Raw genomic sequence first — 24,413 nt, 5'->3', positions numbered from 1 at the left:
AAAAAACATTTAAGAGAAGAAAGGAAAAAAAAAATATTTTGAAAGTGAGTCTCCAAGAGCATGTTACTGAAGAGCCTATCAAACTAAGGCCCTAAGTATCTGAGACGGTTAAATGCTGTACTCTTGAGAATTCACTCATTCCATGAGAAAGAACTGCATTTCAGTCATCAACAGAGTCATCAGAATGTATAATTTGTTAAATTTATACAGCAGTTCGAACTATTCTAAGAGGCAGAGGGATTTTAACTATTAGATGATTATCATAACACTAAAGAAGGCACAAACTTGACATCAGTGATCAAAGGGAATCACAACTGCAAGTGCCACATCTTGCACATGAATAATTTAAAAACATCGTTCTTTGTACATGCAGATGAGAACTCAGGTAATGTATTCCATCTCCATTTCCAATATGTACTTGAACAGCTCTTAGGAAAACACGTATTATTTTGCCTGTGCTGCAGTACATTGATAAAAGCTTTAAAAAACACAGCTGGAAACCTTAGTTGTTAGTATGACAAATCAGTGTCAAAACAAAAGCTCACCTCACTATTTTTGTAACCTTTTCAAGCTATGTAAATGGGTAAATGATGGCATGGTGAAACACAGTGCTTACCACGCCATAATAATGACCAGTAGTAACAGAAAAATCAGATTGTCACCTACATTTAATGTCTTATGAAGTAGTGGCCCCTATTCACTTAAAGGATGTAGGCATCACTTCTATTAGTGACAGTTTTCAGCCCTTTGTGGGGAAAGTAAATATTATTCCGTATATATCAGCTAGCAGTTCAGTGGTATAGCAGTATAAGATGGGATCCCTTCCAAATAAGTTCAGGCACATCTTTTGCTTCACCTAGAAATAGGAAATCATTTATCCTAACAGAAGCATTTAGATTTACAGTATGGTGAATAGAGTGGAGGTTGCCTATAGAGGTCTCCAGAGGGAGATTTGATCTGCCTAATTTAGACAGACAGACAGGGGTATTTCCTACTGTGGCAGAATTTCCTAAATTAGGAAGTCTTTATTTCACCTGTAAATAAGAGCTCCAAGTAACATCTATTATTTTCAAAAGCAGTATCTTTTTGAGATTGTCTTCTGAAAGAAGAAATACATTGACATGACCAAGGTCCTATCACCTGTAATCACAGCACCAAAATATCATACTTACTTCATAACCTCAGTACTTGCACTTGCAGGAAAGACAAATTAATCATGTTTTTAAATTTTAAGGGAAAAAAGAAAAATAATTACCATTATTATTGCTGCCATATACAACCAACTTTGCTTATCATGATTGCCTATTAGAGTGATAGTTGCAGATTGCGGTACATAAGAGACTATGCACTGAACCCATTATTTGCCTCCCGTGAAGACAAATGAATGAAGAAGAGCCCATCATCTAAAACTCTCCAAAACACCAGTCTGTACAAGTAAGGATTTTTACAAAAGAAGGTGACTTTGTCAAGCCATTTTCAGCACTGACTGGTTCAGCAGAGTTCATGTTAGTTCCTCTAATCACACTTTGTTGCTGTGACTATGAACCTGTGGAGTCCAGAGCACAGATTATAGCAGTCAGGGTCCAATGGAATCAAAAAGTTCTATTGATTTTTGGTAAATCCACTACTTACAGAAAAAGAAGGAGGATTACTGTGAACCTCTCACAAAGGAGAAGTACCCAGAAACCACAGCCTGCTGGGAAGAGATACTCTCCCTTACGCAACAAGTTTGGTTTCAGTGTTTTAAAGTTGTTAATAGAATAGAACCTAGAAAAGAGAGTATGTTTAACCATTGTATGTTGACATATTTTAAAGCCGATTCTTTGCTTGGGATTTTTATGCACTTCTATATCTACCTTGCAAGAAAAGAGGAGATATGAGGAGGTATCTGTTAATTTCAGGGCAGAATGGTCTTTGATCTGTTTTCTTATGTACACATTAAAGATGAGCAGGAGGGGATCTTTAAGATGTCTGTTCTTCTTTTGCTACTTGATAATATTTAGTCATTTGTACAATAAATGTGTACAGTCTGATTTTCTGAGAGCTCACTGGGCCCTCCCTTAAATGGGTTCTCCCTTTACATCTCAGAATATTCGCTTCCTCTTACCCTCATTCTGGGATTCTTGAAAGTAAGAAGGAAAATTTAGTGTAATTGGTGAGAAAAGGGGTCATCTGCTTTGATGACAAAGAGGAGAGAAGGTTTCAGAAAACAATGAAGCTTTCTAACAGAGTTTTTCTACCCTGGATTTACTAGAGAGAATTACTTTTTCTGGTCTGGAGAGACAAAATGTAATTAGGATTTATTTCTCAATCTGACTTAAATTATGTATTCTAAATGCAAAACTGGTCATCCTCTTCAAATTAGTCCTTCTATAGTTTAATAATCTTTTTTTAACCATTAAAATAGAATATATAATCATAAAATGAGGGTTTTTTAAGAGGTCCCCAAATGTTTGTATGTATCTTCACAAGTTCCTGTCTGTCTGAACTGTACCTAAGATCTCTGAAATAAAAACAGTCATTTCAGAGAAATTAAAAGCCAAACAAACAAACAAACAAAATCCTAAGTACTTCAAGCCAGCCTAGATACCAGTAAAAGCAAAAGGCTTCATTTTCAAGTAGACTTTCTTTGTTTATGGTTTGATGATCATGTAATTCAGCATAGTCTCTGAAAAAGCAGAAGGCATCATTATAAGAAGATCCAGTGTATATATGTATATATTTCTCCTTAGAAAATGATACATTTCTAGTTTGTGTGTTCAAACTGACAACCTCTTGGAAAGGGCTCAGAAACATGACACAAGGGTGATATCCTTCAGACCAGACACCTAACTGCAGGTGTCTACAATGTAGATGCCAACATGTGGGCAATGTGCCCGAACTCCTTTTGTATTGTGCAAGACTAAAGAACTACTGTTCTTCTTATCCTGAAGCATACATTTAAATATCGCCAAATGAACAGCTCTCTAAGGTCCATGACTAGATCTACATGTAAGGGAAGCTTACACACCTAAATGCAGGTGTCTGATTAAAGAACTGAATTCCACCCCTCCTGCAAACAAATGCCACAGGTTATCACTGATTAAATTACATTTCAGTGCATTTCATAATTTTCACTGTGAGAAGTACCAGAAGCAAAGCTTCTGATTCTTTGCCATGTATTGATATTTACAAAGTGGTAGAGACTATTCAGTCCTGAAGGCCTTGGTACCATGACAGGCTGTACAAGCAAAAGAAAATCAGGCTATATTTACCACTGATACACAGAGCTCTGGCTGTGGTTCAGAAGGAAGGACCATATCCTATCATGACATCATGAGACAGAGAGAAATGCTACTTCAAAATCCTGCATCTTCAAAGGTTTAAAAGCTGATGTGAAAAGTCATATAAACCTGAATTACCACTCCTTTTGTTTCTCCTAATACACAAAGCAAATGGCTACATACAAAACACAACTAAATAACAAAAATGTACTTGTTTAGCAAGCAAGGTTACAGCAACATGAAATTTATATAAAAATATATATAGTTGCCTATACAAATATCAAGTTATATATCCCCCTGCCAATCTGTGTCACCTTAAAGCTAAATCACAGAATCACAGAATCACTAAGGTTGGAAAAGACCTGTAAGATCATCAAGCCCAACCATTACAAAAAAAAAAAAAAAACCCCACAAACAAACAAACAAACAAACAAAAAAAACCCAAAAAACCCCACCACCACGCAAACCAAAAAAAACCATACCACACAGCACCATGCCCATCAAGCCACGTCCCACAATGCCACGTCCACACATTCCTTGAATACCTCCAGGGAGGGTGACTCCATGACCTCCCTGGGCAGCTTATTCCAGTGTCTCACCACTCTCTCAGTAAAGAAATTTTTCCTAATATTGAGTCTGAATCTCCCCTGGTGCAACTTGAGGCCATTTCCTCTTGTCCTCTCGCTAGTCACTTGGGAGAAGAGACCAACACCCACCTCTCTGCAACCTCCTTTCAGGTAGTTGTAGAGAGCGATAAGGTCTCCCCTCAGCCTCCTCTTCTCCAGACTGAACAACCCCAGTTCCCTCAGCCAACCCTCATCAGACTTGTGCTCCAGACCCCTCACCAGCTTCGTCGCCCTTCTCTGGACACGCTCCAGCACCTCAATGTCCTTCTTGTAGTGAGGGGCCCAAAACTGAACACAGGATTCGAGGTGCGGCCTCACCAGCGCCGAGTACAGGGGCATGATCACCTCCCTATTCCTGCTGGCCACACTATTCCTGATACAAGCCAGGATGCCGTTGGCCTTCTTGGCCACCTGGGCACACTGCTGGCTCATCTTCAGCCGGCTGTCAATCAACACCCCCAGGTCCTTTTCTGCGGGGGAGCTTTCCAGCCACTCGTTCCCAAGCCTGTAGCGTTGCATGGGGTTGTTGTGGCCAAAGTGCAGGACCCGGCACTTGTCCTTGTTGAACCTCATACAATTGGCCTCGGCCCATCGATCCAGCCTGTCCAGATCCCTCTGCAGAGCCTTCCTACCCTCAAACAGATCAACACTCCCACCCAACTTGGTGTCGTCTGCAAACTTGCTGAGGGTGCACTCTATCCCCTCATCCAGATCATCGATAAAGATATTAAACAAGGCTAGCCCCAAAACTGAGCCCTGGGGGACTCCACTTGTGACCGGCTGCCAACTGGATTTCACGCCATTCACCAGAACTCTCTGGGCTCGGCCATCCAGCCAGTTTTTTATCCAGCGAAGAGTACACCTGTCTAAGCCACGATATATAAACTTTTACAGATTTCAGGAATGATTAGTTCTGAGAAACAGGACAAATATGATTTTTTTTTTCCTACTAAATTAGCCATTTAAACTTTTGCAATGCAGTAATACTGCTTTGATAGACTGCTGGACTTCAGCACGACTATCTCTGAGGCAGCACCACAATCCATTAAGCTCCCCTTTTTTAATCTCTCCATCATAAGCTTAATATGTGATTCATCCTGTTCATATCACAAAGGACAAAAAGGTGAGCTTTTGTATTTGAATCTCTAATTTATGCTCCCCATCCTCCTTTCCCGAGCAGTAAGTGGTAGAGAAGAAAGCTTTTTCTGCAGTTTCTTCAGCCCTTTTACCTGCGGAAAAGCAGTTACATGTTGAGTCTCTGAGGAATTTGATGCTCTCTTTATCCCCTGACCTTACTTCCATACTCAGAGCTGCAAGAAAGGAAACTATCCCATAGAAAGATAACATATTTGGAGGTTAGTAAGGCATGCAGTATGTAAATTATATGTCCTTCTCCTCAGGACCCACTCCAGTCTGCTGGGACAAGGACAAATAAGCTCTCAAAATGAAATGCCTTATAAAGGAATTGTTTTATTCCACTCTTTTAGATCCTCAGTTGAGGAGGAAACAGCACAACTCCTAGTCTCTAGAGGAAAACAACACAATAAACTATACCATGCAGATTTAATATCAAAGAAGGAGGGCATTCCTGATAGATGAAAGACCTTGAGACTTACCCAGTACGATTTGCAATGTTTTTCCTTGCACAGTAATTTGTAGTTCTTAATTAAGTCATAGCATCTCTTTGGAAGGAAAATTTTATTAATTTTCTCACATTGTAGTCACCATTTTAATAAAGAGGGACAAAAGCATGCTGAAGCTGGAGGGCTACAAAAGGTATTTCTTTTAAGTAGAAAGGAATAATGATTGCCTTTAAGCTTCAATCTGGATGCCACTTCTCCCAGAAAACAACCCTACTGATGGACAAGAAATTTTTCTGGTTTTTTTCTATTTCACCACTCTTTCCTTTGTTGTCAGAGCAGAGTTATTTTTTGAAATTGAGAAATAAGAACCAGGAGAGTTTATTATGAAGCTATCAGTAATGTTAGAATGGCTTGCTTATTTCAACTCCAGAAACCATTTGGGAAACTGTATTTAAAAGCTGCCAAGAAGATGGAAAAACAAAATTAAAGCAAGTCCTTAGATGAAACTAAAAGCAATAGGCATGGAAGAGCCATCTAGTATGTCTAATTCTCACGTTTGGAGAATGAGGTAGAGAAGGGGAGTGGAGACCATAAAGGTGCCAAGCTTGCATGCTCTCCCTAAGTAGCCTCTCCTTTTACCAGTGCAGATCAGAGGATACTGGGTTAGATGGGTCACTGACAAGAAATGCCAGTAGAACATTTCTTATCACTGAGTCTTCAGACCAGAGTGGAAACTCATATTTTTAAACTGAAATACAGAGTTGTCAGCAAAGTAAGTGTTGGTTTCAACAGAATCAGGTTTTTGTCCTGTAGTTCTGGCTATCTGTGCATATAGATATGGCATGTAACAAAAGAAAACTGTAATCCTTTAAATGTATTACAATACTATGATTGTGCAGAATCATATTGGAATTGACTGCCTTGTAAGCCTTAAATTTAGTAACTCACAGATATGTACATCAGGTAATGAACACCAACTCCTTTAGCCAGCATGCTATTCTTGTTCTAACTTCCTAGTTTTCTATCTGGCATCTAAACAACAAAACTCGCAGCAAGACTAGTTAAGAAAGAACCTAGATTTAGCAAAGAGGGAAGAGGGAAATTATGTTTTATTGTTTTTTAAACATATGCACCCGGTTAATATCCCTAAATTATACTGTTTGTGCTTCTGTACACTTATGGCAATGCTGACCTGTGCTACTCACAGGTACAAATGGCCCAGCTGCCAGAGTCTTACTTCTTATACTTATCTACCATATGCAAACCTTTTAACTAAATCATTTTTAATAATTGAAGTGAGACAGAAAGCAAGTGGTGTTGACGTGCACTGGGCAGTAACTTGAATTAACAATTAACCTTTAATGTACAGTAAATTAGTACTTTCACTACTAGAGTGGTCTTTAGTACTGTACTATATTTATAGGTAAAAGCAGCTTACCTGAATAACATGTTTCAGCTTGTCAATAATTTGACTTATTACAGGATCTGTTCCTTTCACTTTTACTTCTGGATTTGCAGACTGAGCTTTGATTCCACTGCCAACCACACGATGAGTATAGCTAGTTTAATACACAAACACACACACAAAATGGTTTAGTAAGTTATTCTACTCTCAGAGAGTCATCTTCTGGTTCGTATTAACTCTCATGGAACCAACATTCCACTTTAATGAGATGCATTAATTTTGTGCACATATTTTTCACAGAAAAGAAATACAGCATAATATAAATAGTACATTCCACAAAGTTGTATTATTTATTATAGCTTTAATTTTACTACAAACTTTAACAAGAAAAGAGTTATCTACATTTTGAAGCAAGAAACATGCAGCCCTACGCATGTTTTTTTTGTGTGTGCAAAGACTGTCCTCCATTTTGGTTTTGCTAAATATAAACTACACGGTGATTGCCTAAATGCATGACATTTCAGGTTTTTAAAACAAACTCTAGATTCTACACACACTGTATGTTCAGAACTAGACCTGAAGTTTCCTAGCATTTTTGTGGATGCACATGCAGGTAGAATATTTATTGCAGGACAACAGCCAAAATGTACATAAATTATTTAGCATTACATAACTGATGTAAGTACAGAGTAGGCCAAAATTTACTTACTAGTAAAATAGTACTTAGTGTATAAAAAAGAAGCAACAGAAACCAGATATATGCTCATTAAAGAAAGAACTGCTGTAGTAAGTAGAACATTGTTTCTAATATATCAAAACTCAAAATACAGAGACTAAAATTAACCACCTAGCAGAATTCTGTGGCTTATTAAGATGCAATTCTTCATTCAACTTGCCATGTTATATGTAATACTCAAGTTATGCAAGAAAAACTGAATATCTACCTTCTCATCACAGATACTGTCCATTATGCAAATACCCTCCATATGTTAGGTTTTGTCTGCATACTCTACAAGAGGATAGCTCTATATATCTCTGTCTCAAAAATATTTTGCCAGCTGTTATGCTGTAAGAAAAAGAAAGGGAAGAACCCTTTCAGGAATGGAGTAAATAAATGCCTAATTCCTGCCTATTAGATCTGCATATGAGCATAGACAACACAGAATATTCAAATTTTGCAGAATCTGTTTTACGAAAAACATTGCAGGTTCTCTTAGCTCTGCAGAAAACCTTCCATGTATGCTAAACAACGAACACTGTTCATTAAAGCAAGGTTGCCATGTAACAACAATATTTTGTCTATGATCTTTGCTTAAATATCACCTTAACTGATATTGAGGATTTTCCTAAGGAATTGTACACGGACCCAGATACCATTCCTAAAATGACATCATCCATGCTCTTAGATATAAATTAACCCTGTCATACAAAATGTGTCTAAGTTTTCCATAGGTTCCAGCGTACAATTTGCTTTCTATATGTGTGACAAAAATTAGTAGCTCCTTTAGGCATTACAAGAAGATACTTTTTGGACTACAAGTTCTGAAAAATGCTTCAAAAGTGAACTAATTCTGAGGGTCAGCAAACTTCTCCACAACTTTTAAGGTATTAAGAGGCAGCAGTCTTTCATCACTTAAGTCCTTTAAAGCATTTGATTTCACACAGTAAATACTAAAATTCTAAACCTTCTACATACAGCTCTGCATGTGCTATTTAGGACAAGTGTAGTCTCTATTTCTTCTGCATGCAATCAAGTTCACTGGAAGCAGATGTAATGTCAAATTTAAACTGAATTATGTATCAAGATATCACAGCAATGATCACCTAGGATTAGTCACAAGTTAAAGATTCCAACTTTATTCATTCTTCATTTCAGAAAATAGTCAGCTGTATCCAATATTCAGGACACACTGTATCAACTAAAGGTAAATACTAAAAAGAATAAGCTCATTACTAAAAGCCATTATGGAACCCTTTACTGATTCACTAGCCATACTATTACTTGGAATAGATGTTAATGATGTACAATCAGGACAGCAAGGCTTAATGTACTTAATATAGTTCACTGCAACATGGTAGTTGAAATGAGTTTAAAAAAAAATCTTCATAGCACTGTTGAATACATTGAATGTATGAATGGTTCATATTCTTCACAAAGTAGTATTTTGTCTTATAGCAGACAGCTTTTTATGCTGCCTTGTAGTGATGAGGCAATTTGCCATCTTGTAGTGATGGGGTAAAGCTTTTTATAGGGCTGTGTACAAAATTTGCAGCCTGCCTGCTAGACTTTCTGCAGCCTGCATGCTAAATCTGGGGGAATATTTAATGCAGCAATTTGAGTAGGGTCAACAAATCTTCTGGTAGCTTCTAAGGATAAAAAAAAAAAAAAAAACAAACCAAAACAAAAAAACAAACCTAAAAACTTTCTCCAAAGTTTTCCTCAAAAATCCTTCTTTCACAGTCGTTTGTCTAAATCAAAAGATAATTCAATATGAAATTCCTTCCTTCCTTCCCCTTTCCAGCTGAACAATACTGCACTCACCAGATGGGCAACTGGTTTAACTCAACACACTGGTTTAATGCAACACAGCAATTTCTCTTCATACTATAACAATGTAAAAAAAAATCTTAAAGGTTATAGCTATCCTTTCTACACAGTGCTCCCATTTTCTGTTTCACAGCATGCAAAACCTACGTTCTCACTTTCTGTCACTCAGAATTCTTTGATTAACACCTTTTTTCAAATGCTGCAAACCCAACTATTACACATTTGCCTGTGAACTGCATAACTATGTGAAAAAGAATACCCTTTTCCTTTTTTTTTAATTCAGCTGACAATACTCATTTTTCTAACCATGCAGGAAGAAATAAACCATACAGAAGCTGAGACTTGCCTAGGCTACAATTTTATTAATTTAGCTCATCTGGGAATTATCTGGCAATGACTCATTGAAGGCTGGCCATCATTTCTTTTTCAGCTATTTCCACAACGAAATCCACACCCTTGTACAGCTGGTATTTACCGTAGGACTAACTCCCTTCTTTCATGTGAGGGAAAGTTGCAGGGAAAGTAATACTGTCTTGTGAGTGGACCAGATATTAGGAGTTTCAATCATGTTGCCCAGCCTCTTTAGAGCTGCCATCCTCTAAATTCCTCTTCAGCTGTGGTTCATATGAATAACTGGATTTACTTAGCAGTAAAAAGTGTTAGCAATTAATTTGGTTCTCTCTCCAATTCCTAGTCATTCTGTTATGGTCATTCTTTTCATATTCTCTCAAAGGCGAAATACATATCTGCTACTCAGGTAGAGGAGCTTTATTATCTAATATTAAAATTTCTTTCCAGGCAATGATTGATTCTTCTTTCTCACGTAAAAAAATACTCTTTTTATTTACACGTTTTCAACATTGTCAGTCCTGTGTGGCCCAATGCCTTTTTGCCATTTTTGGTGGGAAGCTTCAAGTTATCCCAGAAACATGTCCAAAATCCATTTGAATGTCCTCTCAGTTCTCATGACTAAGTCAATTCCTATATGAAGTCACACTGTTTTTACCCAGTAACATTACCTGTAGCAAATCTCACTTAACCTTCACCTCTTTTGCCCCCTTTGGTGAGAAAAAGCATCTCTGTACAGAAAGCAGTTGTACAGTATGAGTGGGTATGCTCTAGTCTGGGAATACGCCCATCCATTCTTCTGCCTGCCCTTGCAGCTTTGTAAAGAAACTGAAAGTTTGGTAAGCATTTTCTTCTTTTACAGTCACTACCAGGCTACTTTTCCTTCCTTTCAGGAAGGAAATCCACTCAGCCATTTACCTGTCAAGAACCTGCTCACATTAGTTACTTAAATTGCATCCTTGCTGACTGCTCAGAGGTGGGGTTTGCTTTTTCCAGTTGACAGTGGGGAAGGGTAAGAAGCTGAAGCAGAGGTGACATGTGCATCGAAGCAATGACAAGCAGCACACTAGTGCTTGATAATACAACTTTAAGTCTATTAGCATTGAACAACTATTAGATCATTAGGTACTGGTAGTAACAACCTCCATATTACTTGTCCTTATTTGCTCTGAGCTGTTCAGCACCTTTCTACCTTATTTCTCACTCCTGACCTTTCTCCCACCCGCAGCCGGCATGATCCTTTCCAAGGTTGGCAGAAGAAGTGAATTTGTGATTCCCCCTGCTTTCCACTGCCTGCGGGCCTCCTCACCCTCCACAACAACATTCCCAAGCAGAACAGAACACATCTCCACCGAAAACCTTCACATATGCACTGGCTGCCCCCAAAACAGTTCAAACCCGGTTCTGTGACAACTGACACATTTCAGCCCATCCTCCTGCCCTTTTTGTTTGTTACAGGCCCCAGCAAACCCCAAATAACACACAAGATTACATCCATAGAGAAAGCCTTCGGTCCAGGATTGGTATAATCACTACTCATTTCAAAGGCTTCTGTTTATCCTCAGGTCTACTAGATGTTTACCGGATTCCCAGCTTGACTCTTAAAGGAGTTACTACCTCTCTCTCTCTCCAGAAATCCTTATGCTTTTGAAGTGCTGGGTTATTCAAGCCTTGTCAAATTTTTACTTCTTCAAGAGTTTTTAATTTAATATTCAGGGAGAATCCAATCTTGAAATTGATCCTCCATGTTCTGGATGCCAATTTTCACCCAGGAACATGCTTTATAAAGCATCACATATGGAAAATAAAGAGGTAAATGACAAAAATTAACGTTAATTTGCATAGAACAAAAAGAATATTCCATTTGGAAGAATGGTTTTCCCCAAATATATTGGGTTTGCATGGCAGGGTTTTGGTAACGTGGGGACTACTGGGGTGGCTTCTGTGAGAAGCTGCTAGAAGCCTCCCCTTGCCCAATAGAGCCAATGCCAGCCAGCTCCAAGATGCACCTGCCGCTGGCCAAGGCCGAGCCCATCAGCAACAGCGATAGCACCTCTGGGATAACATATTTAAGAAAGGGGGAAAACAGCTGTGCAAGGGCAGCCGGAGAAGAGAGGACTCAGAATACATGAGAGAAACAACTCTGCAGACACCAAGGTCAGTGAAGAAGGAGGGGGAGGATGTGTTCCAGGTGCCAGAGCAGAGATTCCCCTGCAGCCCGTGGTGAAGACCATGGTGAGGCAGGCTGTCCCCCTGCAGCCCATGGAGGTCCACGGTGGAGCAGATATCCACCTGCAGCACGTGGAGGACCCCACGCTGGAGCAGGTGGATGCTTGAAGGAGGCTGTGACCCTGTGGGAAGCCCATGCTGGAGCAGGCTCCTGACAGGACCTGTGGACCCGTGGAGAGAGGACCCCATGCTGGAGCAGGTTTGCTGGCAGGACTTGTGACCCCGTGGGGGACCCATGCTGGCGCAGTCTGTTCCTAAAGGACTGCGACCCATAGAAAGGACACGTGGAAAAGACCCATGCTGGAGCAGTTAGTGATGAACTGTTGGAAGGACCCACATTGAAGAAGCTTGTGGAGGACTGACTCCTATTGGTGGGACCCCACGCTAGAGCAAGGGAAGAGAGTAAGAAGGAAGGAGCAGCAGAGGCAACATGTGATGAACTGACTGCAACCCCCATTCCTCATTCCCCTGCACCGCTCAAGGCGAGGAGGTAGGGAAGCCGAGAGTGAAGTCAAGCCCAGGAAGAAGGGAGGGGTGGGGGAAAGGTGTTTTAAGATTTGGTTTTATTTCTCATTATCCTACTCTGATTTTGATTGGTAATAAATTAATTCCCCAAGTCGAGTCTGTTTTGCCCATGACAGTAATTGCTGAGTGATCTCTCTGTTCTTACCTCGACCCATAAGCCTTTTGTCATATATTTCTCTCCCTGTCCAGCTGGCAAGGGGGAGTGATAGAGCAGCTTGGTGAGCATCTGATATCTAGCCAGGGTCAACCCACCACACCAAATTTGACAATACTGTCTTTGTGTAGCAGTTCACAGCATAAATGTTGAACAACATTTTTCATGAGGTGTTGCATTGCTAAATAATGGTGGTCTCAGTATAGAACTCCTAAATGTGAATACACACAACATACTGAAGTAAATGAATGAAGTAAATGAATGCATATGTTTGCATTTCTTCCTGTTATTTGAAATCCTAACCCATATTAAATTTGCTTTCACTGCAAGGTGATCTGGCTTTGGTCAATTGACATTAAAAACTATTATTTAACTTTGAGTCTTTTGTAATTACAGGCTCTGACAAGTCACAAGGTGGATTGAAAACCCTTTTTCTTTCTTCAGGTGTATAATAAGTCATTGACAAAGCTTTATGAAGTATTGCTTTATTGATTCTTATCATAAAAGTAAGATTGTGGAAGTCAACTTTTTTTGTTTAATCTACTCTTTTGCTGCTTGAAATGATATCTTTTGCACCCAAAAATTATAACCTTACTTCTATATTGTTGTTTTATTTTCCACATATCATTGTGTTTAATTAACAAATGTCCATATATCTAACATATTCAAACATTCTAATGTGGACTAAATGATCTGTCAGAGCTAAATGGACTGTTGGGAATCTGAGCATGGTACACAAAACTTCATCCCTGTAGACTTATATTTACATGCAAAATACGTTTCCCTTTAGTTGGGGGAAAAAAATAAAAATCTCAGACTCAGTTTGAGAGACTTCGTTCATTATAAAGTTTTAATACAGCATTAGTCACTTTCTGTTTCTTTTGCTTCTAATGTACAAATAATGGAAAAAAACATTTTAAGGATCCCCACAGAGGTAGCCTGACTTGAGCAAGTGTTGCTCAGATTTGAATCCTAAGGAAAAAAAAATATGACGAATTTCTTGCTAGAGAAGTAATAGACCCGCCATCTGTGCTCATTTCTGTGCAAGCATGGTAATGTATCACATCACTTTAATAGGCAGAGTTGGTCCCCAAGTACTATTCATTTTCATCAACACTAGGAAAAAAAAAAGCACCAATATATTTGTATTCTATAAACATGTTTTAAAGTGATGAATAACAATGTGCCCATTTTCTGAGTTCAATATATGAATATTCATATAAATTTCCTATTACTCTCTATTGTATCTATGAATACAGTTGATAGGGTTTACATTTGATTGTATCAATATCCCTGTTAAAAGAGAAGATCATACTCTTTGGCTATCCCTGATTTCTTGGTACATGCACGTTGAAAAGCTATTAGAAGTAATGAATATATTAATTCTCGTAAGAATCAGCCATTTTGGATACGATGCTTAGGGAAGATCGGTACCTCTATATCCCTCCAACACAAATAATCTATATTATATTGTGATGACAACAAATACCGATACATATTTATTGTCAACAACTGATCGTGATTTTCCATTCCTTCCCGCTAGCTTTGTGGAATAACATCAGCATAGAATGGATAAAATAGAGTAAGAAATCAATGCTAAAAATGGGTCTGAGCCATAAAGTTTTGATCTAGATTCAAACTTCTCCAGAGTTAAACTCCCAGTGTTAATAATGTTTTGCTTCAAACCTCTTACTCTTTAAATTTGCTGCTACTTAACTCTGCTATTAGTTCAGTATGAAGAGAACAAAAATTCTTGCTTAGTAACAGATTAGTTTCAAGTAAAGCCAACCTTATTTAGGGCAGCCTTTCATACAGCTAATAAAGGACTCTTAAGAAACCAATAATCTAACTACAAAAAGAAGAAACATATGAATTGTGGAAATAAACAGGGAAAATTTTAAGTTGAAAAAATCTATTTCAAATTTCAAATAGAAATTCCTGCAATTTGTTAAAGTGGAACAGATGTGCATTAGAACCAAATGTGCATTAGAACCAGAACTCAAGCAGAAACATTGAAGTTCAGAGCTTCACCCAGGCTATTTGTAAATAGTACAATCATGTCAGTTGAATCTCATTGTTACTAATAGTTAAAGTGCCTACATGTTGCCTGGGGAACCATATAGAGCTGGACAATTGGGCCTGGTAGGAATGGGTTCTGCTGAACTCACTAAGTGTTTCAAGACCCTAGCGTAAGCTTGAAGAGTCAGTAGTTTTGATAGGCGGTAAGGATGGGATGGTCATGATCCAAACCTGCACTGTGGATAGCCTATTGTGCAACATAAGCCCTGGAGATATCCTCACATCCATTCCCAGACACTCATTCTGGAATTCTGGACTCTTTTTTCCAATCTGTGACTCTTTTTTTGGTTGGTTTGATTGGTCTGTTTTGCCCAGTTACAACCTGAAGTTAAACACTGAAGTAAAGAACAGGGTTTTCTAATGTGGTTGTAGAGGCACAACAGCATGGCATAGCCCTGCCACTTAAGAACACAAGTAAAAGGAGGTCACCCACCCTGTAGACTTACAGTGAGTCTGAGGGACATGCAGACAGCACAATAATTTACTAGAGATGGAAAGCAGATACATCAGTAAAGAGAAATTAGGAGGGAAATACAGTTAAGATAGACTTGTTTCTAATAATCTGACGTAAAGCACCTCAGTGTCATGATTTATGAAGAGTAGCATCTTAACAGATATTAAAAGAAAAAAAACAAAGAAAAGCTAACCAATGTTTAAATAGAAATCTTGTGGATTTCCCTCTCCAACATAATAAGAACTTGTGACATAGTGACAGAAAAAGGTGGCATAGTCACGAATAAGCCCAGATGAGGTCTCGGGGATAGTGTTACACTTCCTAAAAACTGCACCAGTAGGACCCTCTCAACTGTGGAAAAGCTGCATCTTTCAAATACAGGAAGATTTTAAACTGCTAAACACCTTCCAAATGTTGACAAAAAAATACATGTTGTTAGATCAGAATAATAAGTATTATCTAGTCATGGTAATGAGAACTAAGATCCTTATATAACCATGAAGAGTATTCACAACAGTCAAATACTTAAAGAAGCTAATTTTGACTTAGGCTCAAAGACAAGTTGCAGTTTTACCTGAAAAATAGAATATGCACAGATGTATACATGAAAAGTATATGTAGATGCAAAATTTTTAAACATCAAGAATTTTTCCCCCAGGACTGTCTCATTATACTGATTGCCTGTAGGTTTGAAGGATTCAAATCCATAGGACAAACCTACAGAGCACTGCCCCCCAAAAAATGAGAAATATTTTTAGGCAGTTCAAGAATACGGGAACTGCTGTTTCTGAAAGCCGTAAGTCTCTTGCTATGATTTCACAGTTGTGTAGAGTCTGAACGAGGGTCTAGCACACATGATCTTCTTTGTCTAATTGTTCTATTTCCATGCCTTTCATATTCCTAGTTACAGAGAAGGCCAGCTTCAACAGGAGGAAAAGAATACCCTATGGTTTTTAGAAAACTTTTCTACTAAGCAATCATTTTCAATGACAGGTTTGCAGGGGAACTGCACACCACCAAACACCATGGTTTCTTATTTCCTTTTTAGTGAAAATGATCCCTTTAAATGAAAACAAATGAACTCAGAGCCACTACAGACTTGAAGTTTCTTTTCATCATAGATCAGACTGTCAGAGAACTTGGAAAGTCTCTACGTACATTTCCAGAAGATTATGTTTTTGCATGCACTCATGTTTCTGCATGTCCTGGGAATTTCTGCAGGCAAAAATGTAGTCACAGATCAAGATAGTCACCTCCTCCAGTTACTGGCAAAAAAATTTAACATCAATTACAGTTTGTAATAATAAAATTCATTTTTTTATATATGTAAGCTTGAAACACTGTACAGACAAGTAAGTTAGAACTGCACTCTTCCTGATGATGCTGAAGAAAAGAAATGAAAGACAGAGGGACTAAGTTTGCCTTTAATGTTTTCAGGTTCACTAGGCATGGGCAAAAGGACATCAAGCAAGAAAACCCAGAAAAAGAAGAACTGAGGATACTGAGTGGGATTCAAACTTGCTGCTTCTTCCACTGCTTGGAAGAAGTGATGTTGAGCTTCTTTTAGGCACTTGGACCATATTCCAAGTGGGAGATTAAAGTAACAAAAGGTGTATTATCATAGTAAATGCTATTCTCCAGAACAACCCTAAGTGTCTTTGCAGTCAAGCCTCTCCCAAGAAATCTGGTGATGTCCTGCACTTTAGCAAGTTCAGCTGTTTGCCCCATCCTCTTGTCTCTCTGCCAGCTTCTGCCATCAGCTTCTACCACCACCTTCTTGGGCTTTTCATTACTTGGGCCCGTTAACTTTATCAAGAGCTACTCAGGCATCTGTACATTAAGTTGCCAAGTTACAGGATCATGATATTGAGACAACTGCTCTGGTTGTGAAGGGCTTAATCACTGGGGTGCATTACCTTACCTCTGAAATGCTCCTGTGTATAAGGTAGTCACGCTGCTGCAGGAGGTTCAGGTGGTTCATAGCTGCTACAGCTGTGCAGAGACACCGCCTGACAACGCTTATTCTTTTTGTCACTTTGTTGCAAAAGGATTCTCACCTCCATTTGCAGTATTTCATCTCAAAGCGAAATCTTAACTGATAGCATTACAGTAATCTCCGTGAGAGCAAGAAGACAACAACCACTAACTCTTCACCTGGTAACAATGGAGAAGGCTCTCCATGGACTTAATTTACTGCATTTGAAACTAATTTGGTGTAAATGAAGTAATGATGATTTTCATCAGCTGACTGTTTGAAGTAAGGGAAATAGTTTGAAACTAGGTGTTTACTTCCTATGGGTTCTTTGAGAAGCTCCAGACAGAGAGAATATAATATACAAGACACCAAATAACTTAATTTTTAAAATCATCTATTTATTTAATGTGTTTGCTCTCCTGTATTCATCTCCTTTAACTGGCATTGATACAGTAACCAAGATGCAATTTTTTTTCAATATGCTTCTCCTTCACAAACTGGATTTTCTTGTTTTCGTGTTCTACTTTGGAAAAGTAGGCATTCATGTATTGACATTACTAAGGGATTTGTTTTGTTCAGCTTCTCATGTTAATTGAATTCTAAATTACTTCACAGCTTAGGCTGCTGGCACTTACAAGCACCTGTATTTATATAGTCTCACTGTGTTTAAGAATGGTAAGACAGCACAGTGTGCCCACTACATTTTGTTTCATTTCAAACTTGGGATATAATTTTTAATAACTCCTTCTCAGCTTGCTTGTTTTATGATTGTTGATAATCGCTGTTTTACACCTGCTGTTGCTAGCATCTTCATCACTGCTGGACATTTCAAAATTCTAGGTAACTGTTAATTGAGAAATTAACAATTACCTTAATACTAGTAAAAAGTAAACATGTGCAGCAAAAACCAAGTAAGAGTGTTTAGTGGTGCAAATTTTAATAAACAAAACTGAACAAATCAAAGAATCACTGCAACCATAAAAAACGCTTGGAGCTTGAACAGGTGTGTCGGCTGTTTTTGTCTAGTCATACACAGTTTTTTAAGAGTATATAATGCAAAGTTAGCCTCAGAAAACCAATCAAAAATATTTCACACCTAGTTATCAGAGACAGTATTTGTAGGAATTCTAGAACAGATTCCATTTCTTCTAGACATTTTCAATACTTTTTAATTGATCAACATTTATTTTAAAAGAAAATAAAATGTCTTTGAATTTTTCAATGAGAATTTATTTTTAGATCTGTAATTTGGTATATATTTGAAAAAACCTGATTGCACTTGTTAAATTTAGAGAAAATATTAAGTGTGGAAAACAAGTGAGTAAGAGTTGTGTTACTTGTGCTTCAGACAAAAATATGTTCCTGTAATCATTTAGGCTAAAACATGTCTAATATAAAAATTATGTATTTAATTTTTCATCATTGAGCAGACCTGCCTTGTTAAATGAAAAAAATAGCAGGTCAGCCTTTGGGCTTTTCTACACTTGAAAACTAAGTGACATGTATTTGGCATACTCCTTTTTTAAATAGATATTTCATTAAAAACTTGCTTATTTGGAACTAGGTTCATGGCAATAAGACAGATTACACTGAAGTATGTAATAAAGTAACTATTACAGAGTCTTTCAGAACATCTCTTATAATCAATTTCCAAGTGTGACCTAGACCTTTGTTATTTTGTACAGCACAAAATCTATCATCTCAATAATTTCCATTATGTTCTAATCTTACAATCTCTCTTCTAAAGCTCAAAAAAGCCCCAACAACCCTTCATGATCTTAATTTGAACACCAAAAATTTTGAGAGGATCTTATGTATAGTGGTTGGAAGCCAGTTCATCATAGTTTTGATGTTAGCCGTGTCTTCCAAAAATAAATTCTTAATAAGCAATAAGAAGTGCTAATGGAATAACTGCATGTCCTGAAGGCTTCATTAGGCAGACAGGTCTCCCTCTGGAGACTTCCAAAAGCACCAACTTCTCTCCAGTTGCTACATATGGAACATGTATTTAGAAGGATTGTTTAGTAAGCATCCGAAATTCGGTACAGGATGTGTGTCTGTTAAGACAGACTATCATTTTTGCAAAGAATGCAACTTCTGCTGAAGTGAAAACTACTAAAGCTAAATATTCTTCAGAAGAAATGTTATAATCTACACACTGAAAATTCATGTTTTGAAGCTTTCTTCTAACACAGTAAATAAATTCTGATCACACTTAAAACTGACCAGTAGCACAGTTGTGACAGTTTTGAAATAGACCAAATTTGTCTGGATCTGAGTTAAATCATTAAAGTAATATATTTTAAGCTAAGGTTATATAAAATGTTTTTGAAATACTATCTTTTCCTGCTGAATTTCCTTCTTCCTTTTCTTGGATATCATCTGAATGAAGTAGTCCACATCATTAACTCAAAGAATTCTAGAACAATTCTGCCCAAATGTTATGAAAGCTTAAATACATTTCCCTGTAACACCTGTTATTTCCTACTGTAAAGAAAATTTCTATATCATGTTATCAACATCAGATAATTTTTTTTTATTTTGCTTCAAAATTTAATCTTTACACTGTTTCAAAAGTTCAAGAACTTTCGAAGAATCCTCGCTTGAAAGATACCATGGAGATTAGTCTTCTTGTCAATTAATGGTAACCTCTGTAATAGTTATCTATGATCTTTGTGTACATATCTCAACAGTATGTTGCTAAATTCCAGACAGAGACACTATTCTTATATGTGATGCAAAATGAACACCACAAGGAGCAAGACAAAACACCCCAGACAACAGGTCTGTTCTGCCAAACAGAAACTTAAACTCTGTCGAGCATCACACACTAGTGGGTGGAATTCCTCACTCCAATAATATCCAAATTCTCCACAGAGGCAAAAGAAAAAGCAACTGAGAGGGAGCTACTATCAATCTGTAATGCACCTTAACAAATAAATGTGTTCTAGTAATTGCAAGCTCCGCTGAAGAGAAAAGAACTGAAGGTGAGCTTTGAGACAGATATTTCATTTAAACTAGGTGCCTTGGGTAACTCACATGTTGAAAATTGAGAAAATAAATTCTTATTACATTAGAAAATAACTAAACAGCAGACATACACAAGTGCACTAAATCTACATAAATAAGGACAACACCACCTCCTTCTTGTTGTAGTATTCTTGAAATCTTCTTGCAACCTTAATAATTCTACTGCACCTTCATTTAATGGAGCAATGAAATGAGAGATATTAATTATCATAAACACACACATAAGTGTTTATAGCAGATAGCTGGCAAAACAAAAGGAATTATTTTGGAAAAACAATTCAAACAACTTGGAAACACAAAGCTGTCAAGCCTAATCAGTCTAAAATTGAGAAACCTGCTCCTACTATAGGACACTAAAATATCTCTTCTTGGAAATGGCAAAAGGTTCGTTTAACTATGGCCTTATGGAGGACACCAAGCCTTGGAGATCAAAGTCTGACATTTCAAATTTTGTTCAATGTAATCCTTCAGTGCACAAACCAAAGTATCCTCTAGGGACTTGGAATGTACCTGATAATTTTGGGACTTATACCTGACATGATGCTAGCACAGTCAATATTTACGTCACAGCCACATGGGGACTACGCCACTACAAATCATGTCGAATGTACACTCTCACAATCCATTCTTTGCTATTGAGTTGTTTGGTTTTTCTGAGGTAATTTATGGAAAATTAGCACAAAATGACAGTTAAGTTATGGCGAAGGACTTTCAAGGAGATAATAAACCTGAGTATCATTATCGACGAAAGAAAAGAAGGTCATTCAGCAAATAAAGGTCAGATGAAGGAATCAACCTAAGTTGCTGTGCAATGCCAAGAATGAAATGCTATTTCAGCAAATTCACTGATACAAGCCACTTGATAGATTTTTTTCCTGTTTATTCCAAATAGTGAAATTCCCTGTGGTGGTGAAGCTGCTTTTGACTGGCCCTCTCTGTTGCCAGAGTACATTCAGAGTTAGCAAAAGATTGGTGGATTAATAATAAATCAATGTAAGTGGCCAATCTGTCTCTGTGGCTTTGGATTCATTGTATCATCCTAATGTATCTAAATGTGCATGAATGACAATGCTGAAAACTAGGAATCGATGACACATATCAAACACATGATGCTTTTCACCTTAAATGTTTTATGACTCCTATGTGCTTAATATTAATTGTGTGGGGTGGTGTTTATTTTGGTTTGCTTTGTTTTCACAAATAAAATGCTTTCATCCAATCCATTTCTGTTTTCAATACTGTAAAATCCTAGAGAATACAACAACTTGAGGAGATACAGGGCATAATTCTCTCTTCATTCAAACCAGTTTTACACTTATGCAAGCATGCTTACTTCATGTACATCTGTGTGGGAGGAAAATCAGTCCCCAGCTGTATTATTATACAATTTAGATTGGCTTCATTTTTATACAAAAGATACCAGGCATTTTACTGAAAAAGAGTTTTCTCACCAACTAGAAGTTTGTTCAGCAACTAACCCATAACTGTTTTCTTATTTCACAGCTTTATTTTTCACCTTTGCTGGATACATATGTATTACTTGATTTGAAAAATACATGCATTGCCTCTTCTCAGAGTGCAGTGAATAACTCATGTGAAAAACAAATACAGAGTTATGGGTCAGAAGACCTATAGCATGCGGTATTCTATTAAATATTAGAAACAAGCATTGCAGTATAATGCCAGTTATGTGCTAGTGTTACTTAATCTTTATGGAAAATTAAGTGCTTTCTAGAATGTCGTATTTTGCCAACTACAGTTGAGTAAAGGTTTCATTCTGTACCGGTCCTTAACTAGCCTTATACCAAAGATAAATATGGTTGCCTTAACCTTTGACACTTCTCACCCTCTATGAGAGGCATGATGGTAATTTTTAAAGTATTTCAGGACAAATCACAAAGAATATGGGCTTTAAATAAAGACGCAGTCAAAGAGAGTGGCATATGCATGAAGAGCTCCAATTTCAGAAGCCACTCATAGCAGAGTAATCAACTGAAGTGTCTAGAGAAGGCTGAAGGGTTGTCTGTGAAGCCCCTAGGAAGGTATTTGAACTGGCCTATTAAGACATGTATCCTTCATTTCAAATTTTGTTAGACAAAATCATATCAGTACCACAAAAGCGTATTTTAGATGCACATTCTTAATATCAGATGGAATAGGAATAATGTAAACACTATATGCAAAGCACATCACAGTACAGGGGACATAAGAAGGCATAAAAACACATTTGAGAATGTTTCAGTGTTTTCCGCAACATTTCAGCCCAATAGTTCGAAAGCCTTCATAGCCAATATTAAATTCTTTAAAGATAGGGATTATATTGGAGGCTTAAGGGCTTTAATAAACTTTTGGTTTTCCCTTTCTTCCCAACCATCCCTTTTTGTGCCTTCTTTTTATGAATTCCACCTTTCACATTGAATTATTGTTTTCTTTTAGATAGAAATGAGTGGATGTAAATGCATTTATTTTCTTTTTAGTGGAGAAAGATTCACGGGACAGCAGTAGTAAAAATATTTTTTACAGAAGGATAGAGAAGATCCTATTTCCAAGTCCTAATAAAAATAATTGGTTCAGTTTTATTCTCACATGAATCTCTGTAATTGTTCTTTGTTTTGCTCCATTGTTACCGTGAAAATACGGCAGTGACTCAGTTTCACCTTCTTCTTCCCATTCACCTAAATCTTAATAAAATAGGGACTTCAGACAAATATGACATAGTTTTCCCCTAAGAATGCCCCCATAAGAAGAAGGAAGATGACAAAATGGTTAGCAATTGTATTCCATTTACCTACCTTTAGCTATTTAAAAATAAGACATCTATTGCCTAAGCATCTATTGCCTAAGCTTCCCCTACAGAGTAGGGGAAGAGAAAGAAAAGAGAAAGAAGGGCCTCTTGAGGGAAATACAGCACCTACTGTAGGATGAAATTATGACTGCTATCTCCATTGGACATGCCTCCTAAACAATTAGTCTAGACATAATACTGAACTTTTAAATAACTAAACTGAAATGAGATTGCTTTAGCCTTGGGGTACTCATTGCTGAATTCAGAAGCTTCCTGCAGCAAGCCTATTATTCCCTCTGGTTTTCAGTTTTCCATTTGCAAAGTCATCGTAATTCTTACTTATCTGTAGCACGGAAGATGACAGTATGAAAAGACAAGAGTTAATTATGATGTGGCTGGCTACTGGAGTAATGGGAACTGTATACCTGAGCATCAATAGGATGTTGAAGAACTTTGCATTTTTTCTGGAACATGCAGTTCAGTACATTCTAGAAAACAGTGCAGCTAACGACAAGCTTTTATCTTCCTTTTTGTTCCTAAAGAAGCTCAAAGTACTTAAATTACAGAAATATTAGGTAGATCCTGACAAATTGAAGGACAAAACTTATGAGAAATTTATACATATTAAAATGGACTGCTGGAAGCTAAAACTCTTCCTAAGAAAGGAAAGGTTCCACTTTCTTCCTTTGGGATAGGAAGGAGAGGAAGTCTATTGTCTAGTGTAAATTTGGAAGCTCTGTGTGACTGCTTAGTATGCAGTCTGAAGGGAGAATCAATCTAGACAAGGCTATTCTCAGAGATTTGATTTTTAACTTCACTTGTGATATTGCCTTGGCTACAGAAATTAATGTCAAGTAAGTAACAAGGGGTTCAAGGATAATGTAAGTCAAACAGGCTATCTTCCCTATGGGAAAAGCTGTCAAAAGAAGACAAGAAAATGGGGTCGAAGTGTGCCAAAACTGTTCTTCAGGGAAACAGCACCCTGCAGCAAGTATTACATGTCTGAAAGTATTAATCTTGTGTTGCAAAAATATACATAATGCCTGTGTATAGTTATATATTTTTATGCGTATGTATATACATATATATAGGTACAGACATGCACATTTCTATTATGATCAACATACTGAGCCAAACTTAAGTATCTCTGTCCTGTATCATAGACCATAATGAAATGATCAGAACGTTTATGAACAACGGCTGGATTTTAAAAACATTGTAATAACGAGGAACTTAACTGGGAGAAAAAAACAGGTTTCAGTACCATGGGACTTGGGAAAGTAGGGTTTCACTTGTGTCTCTACATATTCCTGATTTAACATTGAACAAGCAACTGGAAACCAGGTCTTCAACACTACAATAGTGTTGCAGTGACATTTTAGTCATAACTTTTAGGTCATTGGCTGATG

The 24,413-nt window shown here is 37.5% G+C and overlaps 1 protein-coding gene across 1 annotated transcript in view; it reads right to left on the bottom strand.

The window, feature by feature from the left end:
- GPC5 (glypican 5) overlaps positions 1–24,413 on the bottom strand; it is a 772,839-nt gene that overhangs the window by 503,655 nt on the left and 244,771 nt on the right. The window contains exon 6 of the mRNA XM_059824335.1: positions 6,911–7,031. Coding sequence (XP_059680318.1) covers positions 6,911–7,031 — 121 coding nt within the window. The remainder of the gene's footprint in view (positions 1–6,910; positions 7,032–24,413) is intronic.

This window comes from Gavia stellata, chromosome 1, assembly GCF_030936135.1.
Source record: "Gavia stellata isolate bGavSte3 chromosome 1, bGavSte3.hap2, whole genome shotgun sequence".
Classification (NCBI taxonomy): domain Eukaryota; kingdom Metazoa; phylum Chordata; class Aves; order Gaviiformes; family Gaviidae; genus Gavia; species Gavia stellata.
Note: the sequence above shows the minus strand (reverse complement) of the source record. Positions and strands in the feature narration are given on the sequence as shown.